At 32.0% G+C, this 17,782-nt stretch overlaps 2 protein-coding genes across 15 annotated transcripts in view; one reads left to right on the forward strand and one right to left on the reverse strand.

Annotated features, from left to right (window-relative positions):
- The window catches only part of LOC108746616 (AT-rich interactive domain-containing protein 3C-like), a 184,679-nt gene extending 180,190 nt beyond the window's left edge, over positions 1–4,489 (forward strand). The window contains exons 6-10 of one of the 4 annotated variants that reach the window (XM_018483497.1): positions 970–1,283; positions 3,563–3,703; positions 3,767–3,827; positions 3,929–4,089; positions 4,225–4,489. In XM_018483497.1, the coding sequence (XP_018338999.1) occupies positions 970–1,283; positions 3,563–3,703; positions 3,767–3,827; positions 3,929–4,089; positions 4,225–4,379 (832 nt within the window). In that variant the 3' untranslated portion in view covers positions 4,380–4,489. Of the gene's footprint in view, positions 1–969; positions 1,284–3,562; positions 3,828–3,928; positions 4,090–4,224 lie in introns of all 4 variants that reach the window. The other 3 variants (XM_018483494.1, XM_018483495.1, XM_018483496.1) reach the window with 3 other exon arrangements.
- Positions 4,490–15,177: 10,688 nt separating this feature from the next.
- LOC108746621 (CREB-regulated transcription coactivator 1-like) overlaps positions 15,178–17,782 on the reverse strand; it is a 31,576-nt gene continuing 28,971 nt past the window's right edge. For all 11 annotated transcript variants that reach the window (XM_018483505.1, XM_018483503.1, XM_018483510.1 and 8 more), the window contains 3 exons: positions 16,292–16,366; positions 15,888–16,038; positions 15,178–15,542 (listed from right to left, as the gene is read on the reverse strand). In XM_018483505.1, the coding sequence (XP_018339007.1) occupies positions 15,325–15,542; positions 15,888–16,038; positions 16,292–16,366 (444 nt within the window). In that variant the 3' untranslated portion in view covers positions 15,178–15,324. The remainder of the gene's footprint in view (positions 15,543–15,887; positions 16,039–16,291; positions 16,367–17,782) is intronic.

Genomic DNA, 17,782 nt, shown 5'->3' on the forward strand with positions numbered 1-17,782 from the left:
CTCATCCGGCTCATCCCGCCGGTCGGACGCGCGAGACGGAGAGGCGAGACCGCGCGCGGGAATGGAAAAGAGAAGGACGCAAAAGTGCGCGGGCCAGGGGGAAGAGGGACGGAGGACGCCGACACATTATAAGCGCGGGCTAATATGAATTACACGGGCGCGATGCTATAGGGGTGTGTGCTCGTGAAAATAACTCCGCGCAACGCGCGCTTTGTGCACGAACGGAACGTCGGCGTCGCGTCGCGTCGCGTCGCGTCGCCTCGCGTCGCCTCGCCTCACCTCGTCGCGATGGCGCATCCATCATTCCGGCAACCGGCTATCTTTCCCCGACGATATGTATGCGAGATAGAGGAGAAAATACGAAAATACGGCCGGCCTCAACAAAATCTGTTCGCGACAGCATTCATCTGGCAAGAATCAGTGTCGATTAACTTGAACCGTGACGTCCAACTATCTTCCCGTCTTTCTAGTAACACAAGCTAATTATATCCATTCAACATTTGGCACCTTTTTAGGGGGGGGGGGGGGAAACCTTGAATGAAATTTATCTTAATGACGTGATTTAATTGGCTTATTGTATAAAGTTGGGAAAGGATTACGTTTTAAGACTATATTTTGTATCTGTTAAATCTTTATGTTTGCGAACATTTCATGTTGCAACTTTTACACGGAAAGAAGTAAAGATCTCTACGGTTATCTAAAAGCTTCACTTATATAAATACAGATCTGAAAATAATTTCGTTTCTATCAAAATATTACAATTATGTAGAATGCTTAAGCGCGGTTAATGACAATGTTGTAGAAAGTTTTCACATTTTGGCAACTGTTTTGAGCGTCCCACAATTATTTTGATCCAAACAAAATTATTTTCGAATCCGTATCTAGCTAGATTTTTTTAAGTACTTTTAAGTGTGTAGATTTTATTGTCTCGTGAAAAGATATATATTTACTAAAGTAATTTATCGATAGGTACATGAAATATCTGTATCCGTATGAGAAAGACAAGGAGGGGCTGTCGACCCAAGAACAACTCCAGACGGCGATCGAGACAAATCGTCGTGAGAGCCGCAGAAACAATTACGCGGCTTACCCTGACAATCAAGTAGCGCGAAACCAGCACAATTCGCTGCAGCCAAATCCATTGCCGTTGCCGCTCTCCATGGCGGCCCAAATAGCGGCGGTTGCGAATGAATCGCAACATCATGTAAATGGACATCCACACGGCCCGCAACATCATCCGCAACATCTTCCACCAAATCTGAGTAATCTCCCACCTAATCAGAGTAAGATTTTTGTCTTGTTCGAAGACGAAAATTTTAATCACACGAATTTTGTTGCATTAAAATTGGCGTGAAATTTTCATTCTCCGCACGCATCGTATATGTTGGACGTTACTGCACCGAAAGGAAAGGTCGAAGATATGGCTGAATATGGCATAGCATTTTTATTAATTAGACGCAGCGCCCAATTTTTCCTTGCACTAGCCTATCGAAATCTTATATTGACATATCGTAATCAAAAATTGGCCGCTGCAATAAAAAATTAGCTGCTGCAGCTAATTAAAAATGCTATTCTATATTTTACCATCTAATTGGCTGCAGCAGCCAATCTTTTCTTTCAGTGTACTATTGTACTATAAAGTATTATAATTGAGAACTTCGGTTCTATCTGATTCGGCTCTGTATGATACTTTTCCAAATGAAAGGCAATTCGTAACACGCTCCATATCAGGAATAGAAACAGAAAAAGAGTACAGGAAAGAGCAAAAATGAGAGACTTCCCGACGGTAGGGAAGATATCAGGGGACGAGATAGAAAAAATGGTAGAAGGAAACGGGAGGAGGTAGAGCGTACGGGTTTATTTTAAATCGGTAGGTAGTGCTTCGGGCCTCCCCGGAGATGATGATGCGAGAGCGAAGGAGGCATAATTGATTGTACGATCCTCCGGAAGACAGGCGTTAACGGATGGCTCTCGCTAACGAGCATTCCTATTTCCCTACCCTTTCCTTCTCTCTTTCCACCTCGTCGCTGCGCCTGACAACGATCCCAGTAACGTCGCGCTTCGATCGCACTCTCGATCTGCTCTCTTTCGATCGTTTCCTTGTGCGACATGATCGGATGTTCAGTGGATATATATCCTCATTATAATAGCAATATTGCTACTTATCGCGGTATGAATAATCATATGGTATCAAATGAATACTCAGAGGTCAAAATATCGTGATATTTTTAACTGATCCATTCATCATAAATATTGCATTTTAATGTATCGCTCATTTGTACATAAAGCACGAAAATTTACTAATGTAATTTTCACGATATCGGTGATTATTCGTTCGAACTTTGAATTTTGCACGAAACACTATAAAACGATCAAGAATTAATTTGTTTAAATAAATAAGTTCTCAATTATTTTATATATATAATTTATACAGATGTTCGATGGAATTATGCGATTAAGCGAAGCTTCATCGCTTTAACTTAACATGATGAGCAGTCAGTTAAAGAAAAATTTGCTATAAGATTCAGTGGTTTTATAATATATGTATATATTTGTTTCAGAATAACAGAATAACGAAATCAAAGCCTGATAATCCAATGACATTCCAGATGATTAGGAAATTCATCTATATCAGATGTTTAATGAATTGTTGTAATGTTTGCATTGCAATCGGACATCATCGCTTTTATGCAAAACTTTTATTTTAAATTTTACTTTAAAAGCTAATTAATTTGAATTTTATTTACTTTTAAAGTAATTTGTACAATTCGGAGGTTGATGAAACTTTATAGTGGCTCACTGTCTTTACACGAATGGTTCAAAATTAAGATGTATTGATTTTTTGACAATGCTAAAAATAACAGATTTTTAAATTAAGAGACAGTGCATGGAAAACAATTGCCGATTGATCGCCTCATAAAATTTGAAATTATTTCACGCATTTCAGTTATTTATTTAATTTATTTTTAGCCGCATGATTCTGTACAGTACTTTAACTTTATGTTTTCAGAACTCTCGCGAACAGAATGAAAACTTCTATATTATATTATATTTTATTATATTTTCTATCCTAAAATAATCTCATTTTCTATTAAGTTACAAATTATTTTAATATTATTCTGCATAAGTAAATATAGAGACTCGCGAAGAGAATAATCATTAAATGATATGAGTTTCATCCATATTATACATCCATGTTTGGAATTATCAAGAACATTTAACTAAGGAAATTGCTCCAAATATCTATCCTTAATCCTTAGTGCACACAATAATTTACACATGTCATTTATATCCTAGGCTAATTTTTATCACTTTTACAAATATACAAAAAATAATAAGTGATTTTTACATAAATTTTAACATTTTTAGAAAGAGAGAGAGTATTCATAAAGTTGTGTATTTAAAAAAATAGAGAAAGGATAGATATAATATTATTTAGCTAAGTGTTTCTTAGTATTTAAAAACAAAAAAAAAATACGCAGGACACAAATGATCAAATCGTACGTATTAAGAGTTAATTTATTAATTATCATATCACACTTCCAATATCGAGTACGTATAGTTTCAGACTATATGCTGAGGATGTTGAGGGACAGAAACCCAATATCCAACAATCCGATGATTCAAGGTGGCACACCGCCACCGCCACCATCAATGACTGAGGGATTCAAATCCGGACTTTTATGGAATATGTACAGTCCAGGTAATAATAATATGTATCCAGTGACCCAACCTTTCTCTCCGTCATCATCTCACTCACCATTAGCACCAGCAAATAGTCCTGAACCACAGAGGGAAGCCTTAGATCTTGCAAATTCTGGAAACAGGTAAATAAAATCGAATTTAATATTGACGAGAGAAAAAGATTAGTTTAAGTTTAAGCAAAAGAAAATTCGATTCATTGGACGGTTTCTTTGCCAACTCTTAGTAGATGTGTCGGTTCACCGGCATGTGGAGGAGAGCTGAAAAGAAATCAAGAAGCTATCGAACTTTCATCTCCAACGTCCTCCACTAAAAAATTCTGTCCCGATGTGGAAGGAAATAACATAGTGCCCGCCTTGCGTATTAGACAAATGGTCAACACTCGCGGTAAGCCTAGAGATAGAGGTTTAGATTCTCAAATTATTGATATATGATATAATTTTCGTTTAAAAAGATTAAATCGGTATACATTATTCGCAAATAAAAAAACTATTTATTATAATAATTTCTTTTTCTTTTTAGATTCTGCAAGACGAAGAGAATTAGAAATTAGTGTAGAAATTGATGGTATTTTGTATGAAGGTGTCCTGACAGTTAAACAGGAAGTCAATAGTAATGGCAGTACCTCGTCAAGCCCCGATAATAATGGAAAACGGGCACAAAATAACGACTCATGAACATTTGCAAGATGTCATACGAAACATGATGTCATACGAAACAAATTAGCCTCGCAGAGTCTAATTAATAATTTTGTTTTTCAGATATATATAAGACATTCAGGTAACTACAACAGACATTTTAATAAATACGAAATAAAATAGAGAAATGAAAGAAAAATCTTCCAGTATTTACATTACAAGATTTTTAATTGTATTTTTTAATGTTTCTTTTTAAAGTTTTTATATGAAAATAGGTTTATATTAGAAAATTAATCTTTTTCGAGTATGATCTGAAAATGCAGCTACGTTTTAATTGGAATCGAGTTTCCTTACATAATATCGTAAATTTCCCTATCATTTTGAACATTATCTGAATGATAATGTCTATTATGTCTATTTGAATGATAAAATGCCTATTATGTCTATTTGAATATCTCGAGTGTGATTGAAAAACAAAATTATTGCGCTCGGAACTTAATAGTCCCGAATAGTTCCATATAGTATATGTAATAGCTTCGCTAATTAACTTTTCCACATAGGAATTTACAAAATAAAAACAAACGCGCCATAATTAGGTGTAAATAATTAACAAACGCGAATTGACTTAAATGAATTGCACATACTCCAATTTTTATTATAGATAAAAATTTATAAATCGTTTGTAAGGAATTTAGATATTTTTATTGGTATTGAGATATTAGTGATCTTTTTTACCAAAGTGAGATTTGTTTATAAATCGAATAGGTAAGATATAATGTGATATTAGATACAGAATTAAATGTAACAATTATGAATATATGTTTGTAAATGCTTTTGTAAGAGATTTTGTGACTAACATGTATGTACAGGATGCATTAATAGTGCGTAGTAGTTTTGTGCGCTCACATTTAACAACCAAATATCATTATAATGTAACACCTTTATCGTTCATATAATTTATCGTTCAATTATAAGCTCCAAATATGGTTGTTACTACTATTAGATTACTTAATGATAATTCAACTACTACATGAAAATCCAAAAAATTGATGAATTGTATGTTGTAAAGTATTCTCCTGTAAATGTATCGGACACTATTAATGTATTCACTTGTACTTTCAAATACATTTTGACTATATAATAGATTTCTATTATCGGAGTATGTGCAACCGGAGTATGAATATATACTATACGATATGTTTATTTTGTCTATAAACTGTACAAATTTCTGATGAAAATTTTTGATATAACTTTAAAAAAGTTTGTCAAATTTAGTAACAATTATAATAATTGTTGACAATGAATTAGACATTGTCATCTTGAAATACAGATAGATTAAATGTTGTAAATATCATTTTTTGCTTTTATGCTCTTATATATTTTTTCTATTACTATTATTTTAAATAGTTAGTGTTTATATTTTTTCTTATAAACGAAAAACTAATGGCAAATAGCATTTTTAATCCTGTGATACAATTGTATCCGAATTAAATGATTCTGAAAGCAGGGGACATTTCCTTGTTTATTTTATTATAAATTTCACGTTTGTAGATATGCGAGGATTAAAAATATTTGCTGTGCCATCGTATTCTCTCTTCATTAGAAAAATGCGGAGATATTGATTTATATAAAAGATGTACATATCATTTTTATATTAATTTAGGTTATTTTATGCGTATATTTTAAGATCATTATTATAAATCAAACTTTTTTAAACGATAGATTCTTTAAATGTATTTGATGAGCTTTTTTGTTAGAGATGACTAGGTTACTGATATAGAAAATACTGTGCGTACATATAATAATGGATGAATTTCTTTTTTTGTATTTGCATTATCTACTTATATGATATTTTAAAATTAATACTATCACATAAAAATTTAAGAAGCTTTCTTAAGAAATGTATTTTTCTAAATTTTTTCTTTCACGTACATGTTATATCCCAGGTAGCAAAGTGCTGTATATTTAACGTCATTAAATAGTCATTCTTATGACGAATGATGTTTAAAATAATGTCTAAATATCGTAAAAATTACGTGATTTGTCACAGGTACATAAGTCGACGTTAAAAATAAACAAATGTATGTTTGATTTACAATACATACGATTCATTTAAAATATTAGGAAATACGCATAATTAATTTCGCAATTTTTCAGATAATTATCAAACATCTCAATGTATTCCATTTTTTAAATGTCTCTACGCGCCAATGTCCTTTATATCTAAATTAAATAGTAAAAGGAATTATATCTCTTGTATATTATGTGCAATCAAAACTCATTTACATTCGTTTTTCTAACATGATGAAAAATGAATATTTTTATAAATTATTTTTTTCGTCGTCTATCTGACGTCATTAATTAGTTATTCTTCTGACGAATCTATATGGTTCCTGAAACGAAATGAAAATTACAAAAATGAACAAATTTGCTAAATGTTGAAGTTATAAATTCTAGTAAATTAGTTTCAATTACTTTTGCAATTTCTACCTTATTTTGAGAACCATAATAAGCTCCTATCGCTAAACATCGTAAAAAACACGTGAATTTGTATGTTATCACTCATACCATGTTATAAATTGACATTATTTTATATTATTAACATTATTTTCGTGTTATTAATGGAATCAATGTATTAATTGATCACTAATAATGTTACTAGTACATGGACGATTGGCATTTATTCGATGTTAAGTATGACATTGTAAAGATGTCATAATAAATAAATGACATTAATTGTGTAGTCAAAAAGATAATATCATTATTACATTAAATCTCAAATAGGTCATATGACGTCAATAATTAAAAATGACTAACTATCGACGTTAAAATAACGACAGCTTGCTACCTGGAATTTCGTAAAGAATAATTAATTACAAGCAAATGTCATGACCATCGAATTTCAAGTATACAATCAAACTATTGAATACTGAAATTGATTCCGCAATCATGTTAGAACAACGAATGTAAATGAGTTTTGATTGTATATATACAAAAGATATAATTCCTTTTACTATTTAATTTAAATATAAAGGACACTCGTCGCTGTTTCAATTTTGGCGCGTAGAGAAATTTCAAAAATTGAATACATTGAGATGATGTTTGATAATTATCTGAAAAATTGCAAAATTAATTATGCATATTTCCTAATATTTTAAATGAATCGTATGTATTGTAAATCAAACATACATTCGTTTATACTTGAATAGATATGTACGTATTGTGAATCTCTCTCTTTTTCTCTCTATTTCTCTTTCTCTTTCTCTCTCTGAATGTAATTAAGTATAATGCATTTTCGTAGTTATTAAGATAAATTTATTAGTTATAAAGGTTAAAAGTAGTTATAAAGGTCATCAATTCATAAAGATAGCACACTGAAAGAAATAAATGATAGGAATATGTGAATTCTGTCTACATATTTGGTATTATTCGATGCATAATGTTTGTATATGTACGTGCTAGAATATCTGACAAAAATAATTCCTACAAGATTTATATAATACATGTTAAATACAAATAAAACATTTTTAGTCACGGTCATCGCAGAATGTATTTAGCAAACGTATTATAAAATGAAATAATGGTAGAACAATAGCGAGAATCTATCGCAAGGCTGTAAGAACTAGGATGCGAAGATATTGTCAAGTCGTACAATTTTTCAGAGAATAGAAACTCTGAGAGATTCCTAGGTTCTATATATATATATATTATGTATATATAAAGTTTTACCAAAAAAGACTGTATAGTTTTAAACTTACACTTTAGAATTTTAAGTCGCGAAATTATAAGTAGTAATTTTAAGTTAGTTATTACATGTATTATGATATCGTCATTTATTACATTAAGTCCTGTGACATAGGATTTTTTATAGCTTGTTCAGATTATAGAAAACAGTTTGCTTAGTATTTTTCAAATATATTTCGAGATATAAAAAATTGAAAATTACTTGTATATCATTACATTCTGCGCACAAATTCGTACGCAAATGAGAGATCAAGTAATCTCATTTTACGTAATGTTTTTATTATTTCTTTTTTTTATTCTCGTACATTTTACAGCGCTAATAAAAATCGATTTTAGAACCTTACAGTTTCAATTTTGATAGTCACAGACATATTGAGATGTAGAATTAAAATATTGAATTTAAATGTAAAATGATTCTGTCTTGGCAAAATGTTACATTAATTGGCCAGTTCTGATATTAACGCTAGGAATTAAGAAAAAAAATATCTTTTATTTTATCTTTCTCTCTGCTAAATTCAATAAGCAGGAAGAATTTTTCTTATTCTGTCCATACGTTTGGACATTTTATATGTCTACGTTTATCAAAATGAAGCTACACGTATATATTTCTATTTCGAAATATGCTAAGGACTTACTGCTACATAAAAAAAAGAATTACTAGAATAGTTGTTAGAAAATATCATATTTAATGTCATAAGGATATTAGTAATACTATCGTTATTGTAATATTATCACATTTATTATTACATATGAATCGTTATGATGTGAATAATAATAACGAATTAAAATAACGTTTCGTAACATTTTTTTATTTTCCATTTTGCATGTTGAGAACCATGTAATATATGTATTATGCATAAATAATTTCAAAAGTTAGAACATTAAATATTGGAGTATATTACTGGATAGATTTATTAAAGTATTATGATAGGATTGAGCGCGTTAATAAATGCGCTTAAGAGGAACGGGATTTTGTTTCCCCAACAACTTTCTATTTAAATATTTTATTTGAATAACGTAATCAAATAACTAAGATATTTTTTTTTTCGAAGTTCGGGGAAGTAGCAGAATCAATTCTCGTGTCGTATCGAAATATTTATTTCCAACTTTCTTCTAAACGATGACGTAATCAAATTCATACTATTATTTAACCAATTGTTTACGCCTATTGTTACTCTAATATTAAACGTTTCATTTACTTATTATTCAATACAATATTATATTCTATTATGCTAGTTTAAACACTTCATGCATATGATAATGTGGTAACATTTCACTAAATAATATGGTGACAAATTGCAACCATTCGTACTTATTGTTTCCTTCACAATAGTGTGAGATATATTATAAATTAATTCATTAATTAAATTAACCGACTCAAATGGCAAATTTTCTAGCATTTTACCTCGATATGTAGACACATTTGATTTTCTCTTCCTTTCTTGATTTAAACTATGACAATTTTCCAGCATCGTGTGTCGTCAGATCAATCATTAAATTTAATAAGAAGTATAAAGAAGATTAACGATTTAAAAAAATGTTGAACGAAAGGAATATTGTTCTGTTTTTGTAATTTATAAAAAGAAATTTCGTTCATTTAGATTACATAATAATATTCTAGCATTGTTTACCGCCGAAATTATACCCAAAAGTAACAAAAATTTTAAAAGCACCGAACACTGTCTTGGTACAAGATATCTCGCATTCATTCCGCTTTTTGTATCGGTATTAAGAGATTTTTCTTGATTTAAATTACGTAACAATACTCCAACATATTTATCGTCGGATGCATAAAATGTTAATACACAACTCTTTAGTATAATACACATACACGGAATAACGAAGAAACATTAAATAATTATTATCTATTTATTTTATAAAGCAAAAAATATGTGTATTTTCTTATTGCGATTTTTATTAGTAATTTATTTTACATCTAGATTTAATTTATGCGGATAACCCCGCCGCGTTCTCCGGGCTGACTCTTAGCGCCAATCGAGATAAAGAGATAAAGAGAAAGAGAGGTACCTAGGCAAAAACACAGACGCTTCATAGACGTTCAAGATTTAATTAATAAAGTCACGATTAAACACGAAGAAGACACATAAATCGTTAATCGGTTTTGTGCGCTTACATTATGGACGTTGTAAACAGAGATAATGCACCGCGTGTCGGCACGTCCGTAATATCCCGAAATATACAATTTGCCCCTCTCGTTCCATATAATCGGTCTACTTTGTAACAATATAAAACAATTATTTACATCGACGACTAGGAGGATTCGAGAACGATGAAAATGTCCAGGAAACTTAGATGCTAGATGGAAATATTCTTCTGTGAGTGTACGTGTAATATGTATATGTGAATGATTGTGTTCGCTTCCGCTTTTTTTTTTTTTTTTAATATATCCGAGCTTCTCTCTTTTTCCTTCCGAAATATATCGTTGCATGCCGAACAGAAATCGTATATGATCTAAATAACGCGAAGCGAATCGAGATGATACGTTTGGAAATAGAATATACAAAATGATTCTAGTAAGTGGATTGGATAACTTATAACTCTCTTCCAGAAATTAAATTATAAGAAAACAAAAATGGTAGAGGAAACTTTTATTGTTTAATAAACACTTGCAAGATGTTTTTGCTTTTTAAGTAGAAAATAGTTATGATCCAAATTTAGTAGAATCATTTTGTATATTTCGTGAATGAAATCAATGTCGTTGAATATTACTCGATTACGCGGCTAAATGACGTATTTAAAATCTTAGATAATTTAAAAACTTTAGATAATTACATTTTTTTAATGCAGACTGATTTTTCGTAACAGGTCGCTAAAATCGCGTGCAAATTGATCGTGTCGTTCCGCTTTGACGATCTCGACGAAGGTTGTACAATTTGCGAAACATCCGTCGCGATTGACTAACTGTTAATTAGTTAGATTAGGACGAATATCAGTCTGACGAAAAGGCTCGTTACTAAAACGCTCAGGCACCGATCTTTCTTAGAAAATCGTAGATACTCTTATCTTCCCCGGCTTCATTTATCAAACTTATCGGCTACTTAAAGATACGACAGGTCAGAAATTAATGGAAAGTTGAATGAGAATGAATATTTGAAGTAATGTTTTAATCGCTATATATAATCTCTTTGATACCTATTGAAACTTCTCTGTATGATATGAATCATATACAAAACAAACATTTCAAAGGACTATTCACCGGCGCGCGAATCGATCGTATAAATATCATACACGAATGCAACGATTGCAAGATGTACATAGTATACACATAGCCGACACGAGTGAGCCACGCGCGTGACAAGTAACGTGACGGATTTGGTTTGGTATTTAGTGTGTGTCGAAAGAGAGCTCTTTTCTTTTTTATTTAAAAAAATCGATGTCTGAGAAATGGTGTTCACAATAATGTAGTACAACAACGTAACGGTATTACATATAGATAATATATATATAATATATATTTATATATATAATATTATTTATAATAATAGGTAATTTTCTTTTACCACAGTATAACATGGCTATATACAAATATTACAAATTTTCTTTCATTAAGCCCTCACGGATCGACCGATCGATCTAGCGCGAGAGTAGGCAGCGATGTTTTTTCCATTCGCTGCTTACTTTATTTTCTTTAATTGCACATTACAACAGGCTTGCGATCTTATTAATCTTAAGCCAGTCTCTCCTCTCCTCGATGCGATAAAACAGAGGGAGAGAGAGAGAGAGAGAGAGAGAGAGAGAGAGAGAGAGAGAGAGAGAGAGAGAGATAGGGAGAGAGAGCGTGAGAGAGAGGGGGGAGGGAGAAAGAGAAAGAGAGAAAGAATGTGTATATGTTTTGGGTGCGTGTGATAAAAGGAGAAAGAAATAGGAGAAATGTTTCCTGTTAGAAATAAAAAAAACCTGGATTTGGAATTTAGAAACATATAGAAGATAGAATGAAACAGAGTACATAAAATTTGTTTTCGATTGAGGCTTTAACGTTGTTTCGTAGCAGCAAGTACGAAGACACGTACGAATTTGCAAGATTATACGTTTTAAGTTGTAAAATCTTCCTGAAGATATTTTGGTCATGCTATGTTGGATCATCATGATCTTGTTTGAAATTAGAAAATACGATTCAGTAAGAACCTCATTTCACTTTCTACTTTGAAAAAAGAGAATTTGTTTTTAGAAAATTAATTTATATCATTATCCGAATGAATTTATATCATTATCCGAATGTATGTAACACTAAACAAAATATAAAGTTCGTTATACATTTACATTCTGTTTTTGAATTTCATCAAGCTTATTCGCAAGCTTATACAAATTATCAAAAAAATTTCGGTATTGCGATCTGTATACAGAACTGTAAAATTTTTAAATATTTTTTGTGAAAAGTTAATTCTTTTTCTACAACGTATCTCCAGATATCACATATCTCTCAATCACGGTCGCCGTATATATCAAACTAAAAAGAATATTATTGATTTTAGTATCGAGGCATCGTTCATTATTGATTTACGAATAATTGCGGATTAAATATTTACTTTAAACAAGATTGAGAGATGTATCAAATATTTACTAGGAGAAAGACATTTGTCAAAAGTTTTATAAGTAAGAAAAAATAGATAATACTGTCTGAAAACAGTGTTTGTGCAATGATAAGAGAGATCTTCATATAAAAGCACGTCCATAATTCTCATTCAGATATTTAAGGCCGATAACTCGATACTATTACAATTATACTTCCATTCGTTAAGATTAATGCGAGCTGAAATTAGCGCTGTCAGATTATATCATATATCTATTTAACAATCATATTACAATGTTTTATTCCGATAAAAATAATACCAATTTAATTGAAGATTGATTAAATTCGCTTAATAGCACAACAATTAATACAATAACGTCATTTTCTTTCTATGATTTTTGCCATATATTGCACACATTACCCGTAATCTTTATTTTGAATATATCGCAGCTTTAAATATATTGAAAGGTAGTAATGTATGTTTCGCAACATATGTCAGATACGATAACAGGAATAAATCTCTTTCTTTTTCAAAGATTCTAGTTAAAACTCTGTGCTATTTATATTCCCCTTTGCAAGCCTTTCGTATTTACTGGTTAAAATGACAATGACAAATTGACGTTACGATCTTGGTTAACATTTAACTTGGTTTAAACCTTATGTTAAACGACCGACGATCATATACATACGTTTATATTGCACGATTATGAGTCGATAGCACGATCTTACAATCTATGACGAATATCTACGCGCTTTTGGCACCTCTTGCGTTTGCATATACGCGGACGAGACTTTGCAAGTAAAAAAGAGAGAGAGAGAGAGAGAGAGAGAGCAAACGGGAAGAGAATTTCATCCACTACGATAAATTTTTGAATATAGCAATGTTTCAACTCTTGATCACATCATATTTTAAATATGTAAAGATTATTGTTAAATTTCTTCCGTTAAAATGCACTCTCTGCGGGTTTCTCATTATGTAAAGAAGCTCTTGTGATATTTTTTTTATGAAGCATGCGCCAATTGATAGCGTCTAACAGTGATGATAATATAAAAAAGAGACATACTCTTTTACATACTCCGTATGTACAAGAGCTTCCTTAGCACCATTCCGTATATTTATTAATCTTTGCAGACAGAGGATGATCTATATTTATAAGATATGAATGTGATATTAAAGATAGCGATTTCATTGCGATTTACGTCTGTTTAAATTTCAATCTATTTAATATAATGTGAAAGAGGTGTATGTGTGCTGAAATATGCACCGTAAGATTCAGACTACGCTATACCATAGATTCTATCCGTGTTCTTCGATATGCCGTAGCCTGATTCCGCAATACTAATCGCTTACATTATGTCTTTAACTAGAACGAAGAATTTGAATGTTATCGAGAAAGATATGGTACGCTACTTACAATGTGTCTAGATATAAGGATCATCTTCTTGATTTCACAGTTATTAACAATTATCTTAATTTTACATTCGATTAATTATCGAATGCATATAAAGTATAATGTATTACTTTCAAAAAACAATTGACAACCGCCGAGGGTACACGCATATGATATTTTCTTCCTACTAGTTATTATCACTGCGTTTATTTAGCAATGAGAAAAGCAATTAATAATTAACAAAGAAATTATAATTAACCATTCTTTAAATAAGGTGATAAATGTGGAAATGATTATCAATAGCAGGATTGTGCATGTTTGAAAAGTAAAAAAACCGTTCATGAAAAACTTTTTATGCAGTTTCTTTGGTGAGATCGCTTTTGAATTTCTTAGATTTTTTTCATAGTTCAGTATCACAGATTCGACAATAATTTTCTCTGAATATTAATCAAGCCTAAATTTATTCAATAATACAATCCTGTATTGCCTAAACTAATTTATTTAGCACAATGCGAATGCGATATTAAGAGTAAGAGGAAAAAGTAACAAATTATTTGTATGGACTAGGTATTATTAACATAAATGTTTATGATTGTAAGTTGCTCGCAAGGATGTAATGAGGAAAAGGAAATATAAGAATCTAGATCGCTGTTGGCGTGTACCGCCGATAGGCATCTCCCTCCTCTCTCACTTCTATATCTTTATACGTTTTTAATTACTCCTCGTTGAGGAGCATAATCGATCGTCTTTTCTAACTTTAAATTGGCCTAAACGGTAGATTACTTCACTATAATTGCATTATGATAAAAGCATGTATAAATCAGTAAACCTTTTCTTTTGTGCTTCTTAGAGATCATACATGATTACAATGTACAAAGTAGTGTAAAATAAAAAAAGGGTTAATAAAGATTCATATATATTACTTAATCGTCAAGTAGCAGTTTATCACGAGCGGGAAACAACTTTCATTGACCACTGACCTGTTTCCAGAAAATATTTCGAAAGATATTTCAGATACGCAAATATGCTATCCATAAAAACAATACAGATCTAACATTATATATGAATGAGATTAAAAAATGCACAGCATTTTAACGAGATAAAAATATTCGCGTATAAAGTTTATACGCTGTAAATAAAATTTACAAATATTTATACATATTGACGCGCGTTTCCCTGCAAATCTGCCAGTGTCCAAGAAGTGGTACCCCAATATGTCAAAGTGTCTTAAGAATTAATCACGACACCAGGACAGAATTTATTTTTATCCTACGCAATAGTCGTCACGAATGTTGGTAAATGAGTAAAATTTCTTCTCTTAAAGTCGATCTAATCTAAAGTGGGCTTCGGCGCTGGAGTCCGATATAACCATCGTAGGGTCAGCCAGCATTTGTAGACCATCCACATCGATCGGATCAAGGCCCTGTCTGAGGGCATCGTCCGATGGAAACATTTCTGGGTCAAAATCACCCATCATTGCCGTTCCGAGGTCTTTCACAAATTCCGGATTCGTAAGATCATCCGCACCAGAAAAGTCTGTAATATAATATTTTTTATAGAGATTTCTCTACTATTTTATAGTATCTAAGCACTTGGAATATTTTCTTTAACATTTTATAATTCGAAAGATTAACGATTAAACGCGATCTACATTTATATATTTTGTTCTTGTTTAATATTTTTTCAGTGTAGAATTATGTTCGTTTATTCAAGTATTGATATATAATGGAGAATTATCTTGAATAACATGGATTGCGATTTTTCTCATAAATGTCAAAAAAATGTGAAATAATTTAATCGAAAATGAATAAAATGGGAAATTTCATGCTTTCTATTACAAAATGCAATTTAAAAAATCTCAAAATGTATCTACAATAATACCTGTGAGAATGATTGTGGGTGTATTTGGAGTCTGCGGTGTTAGCTGCTGAGTAGCAGTGGTCGTCGTCGTAGGTTGATACGCCATTTGTGGACTCGTGCTGAAGTATCCCGTGTCTCCACTGCTTAATTCGCCGACATTAATCACGTCGTTCTAAAATATAAAGGATATGTAAAGAATTAAATAAAGATAAAGGATATACAATACAATTATTCTTTTCGTTAAGGATGCCATTTCATTTGTATGTTTTTGTCGTACGACAAATTTTTCAAGCCTGTTCAATGGCTATAGAATAGAAAGGTCCAGGAATCTTTCTGTTTCACATTTATTTTACGACAAAAACGCACAAATGAAATAGCATCCTAATACTTTCACAGAATTTACAATAAAATATCGATCTTCTCACCTGCGTGTAACTCGTAGTATGATTTGGTGACCCGATAAACGTCCCGATCGTGTTCGTCTGCACCGGCGTGTCCATCTGAAGTAGAGAAAAAAAGAAAGAAAGTCGTAGAGATGAGCCTGGCATCATTGAAAAGTCCTCGGAAGAATTACCGCCGTTGCGATCTAATCGGATTCATCTTTAAGTGAATACAACGTTGATTTCTCTCATGTGTTCGCGCTCAACGCGCGTCTCCAGCCCCAAATGCTTTTTATAGAATGATCCGCGAGGGACATCGTACGCGCGGGAGGGAAAACAGCGGAAGAAGAGTATAAAGGGAGAAATAAATACGATTGAACTGTAAGCTCGTAAGCTCGTGCCGCTCGCCTAAAGATCGCCCATTCTTCAACTTCGGGATCTATCACAACATTAGTTACTGTTCGATTTCCGGATACTCCGTTTCCGGCTTAATAGCCATTGTTAAATGAAATCCGTTTTCGCTTAGTCGGCATCCACGATAAACTTATTGCTTTGTCTTGCGTCTATTATTTCACGTACTAGTTTCCAGCTGGCCGCATTTATTCGTGCTTATTTAACTTATCCTAAAATTCATGACTCTTCGCGAAAAAAAAAAAAACAAAGGATTATTATTTAATCTCTCAGATTCTCAGATGCCAACATTAAAGGGCAATAATCCGTATGAATGAGGTTGTTTAGTTTGAATGATGATTTTTATCTCGCAAAACATTATCTTTTCTCTATTCCACCACTTGAACTGATGGCTCGGCGCGTAACTGTCCGTGCAATATCAAATGGTAATGGCTACTTGTGCGTGTAACGACGAGGAAATAAAAAGGGGGTATCGTTAAGGCCCTCCGCGATAAAACTAGCTCTGTAGCTCAGCACGCACGACATCGGTAACATTTGGCACATGCATATGTAACAACGCGTAACCGAGTTTTGCGGAATATCAATCAAGAGTACGTTACAAATTACAATTATTATTAGCCTCCTGATACGCATAAAAGCCACTATTATGTACTTTTTCCCGTTTACGATTTTTTAACGGCACGTTTAAAATTTACCTTCGATCGAGGTAATGTTTTAAACATCAGTGTGCAATGTATAGTGGCATCGTGTTTCATCGCGAGTAATATTTTACCTTAATCTACAAATATTTCACCCTTCTTGAGACCTGATATTTTTCCATTGCCGCACGTGCAAGCAAGTTCCACGCACGGGAATACATTTGGCACGTTTATATGCAAACCTCTGCTGTTTGAAAGTACCGTGAAAGATACGGCACTTATATAAATTCACCGTTCTTTTTTTAATGTATAAACAACACAGGTTGTACTGTAAATAAACAGGTTGTAAGATATCTTATTAATCGTTCGCCTTTTTCTTTAACTCGATACACTCATTAGGTATTTAAATCCTATTGTGAGAGTAACGTTCTTACATTCGATCTTTAACAGTACAACACATACATATATATATATATATATTTTTTCA

The sequence above is a fragment of the Trachymyrmex septentrionalis genome, unplaced genomic scaffold (genome assembly GCF_001594115.1).
Source record: "Trachymyrmex septentrionalis isolate Tsep2-gDNA-1 unplaced genomic scaffold, Tsep1.0 scaffold182, whole genome shotgun sequence".
NCBI lineage: Eukaryota > Metazoa > Arthropoda > Insecta > Hymenoptera > Formicidae > Trachymyrmex > Trachymyrmex septentrionalis.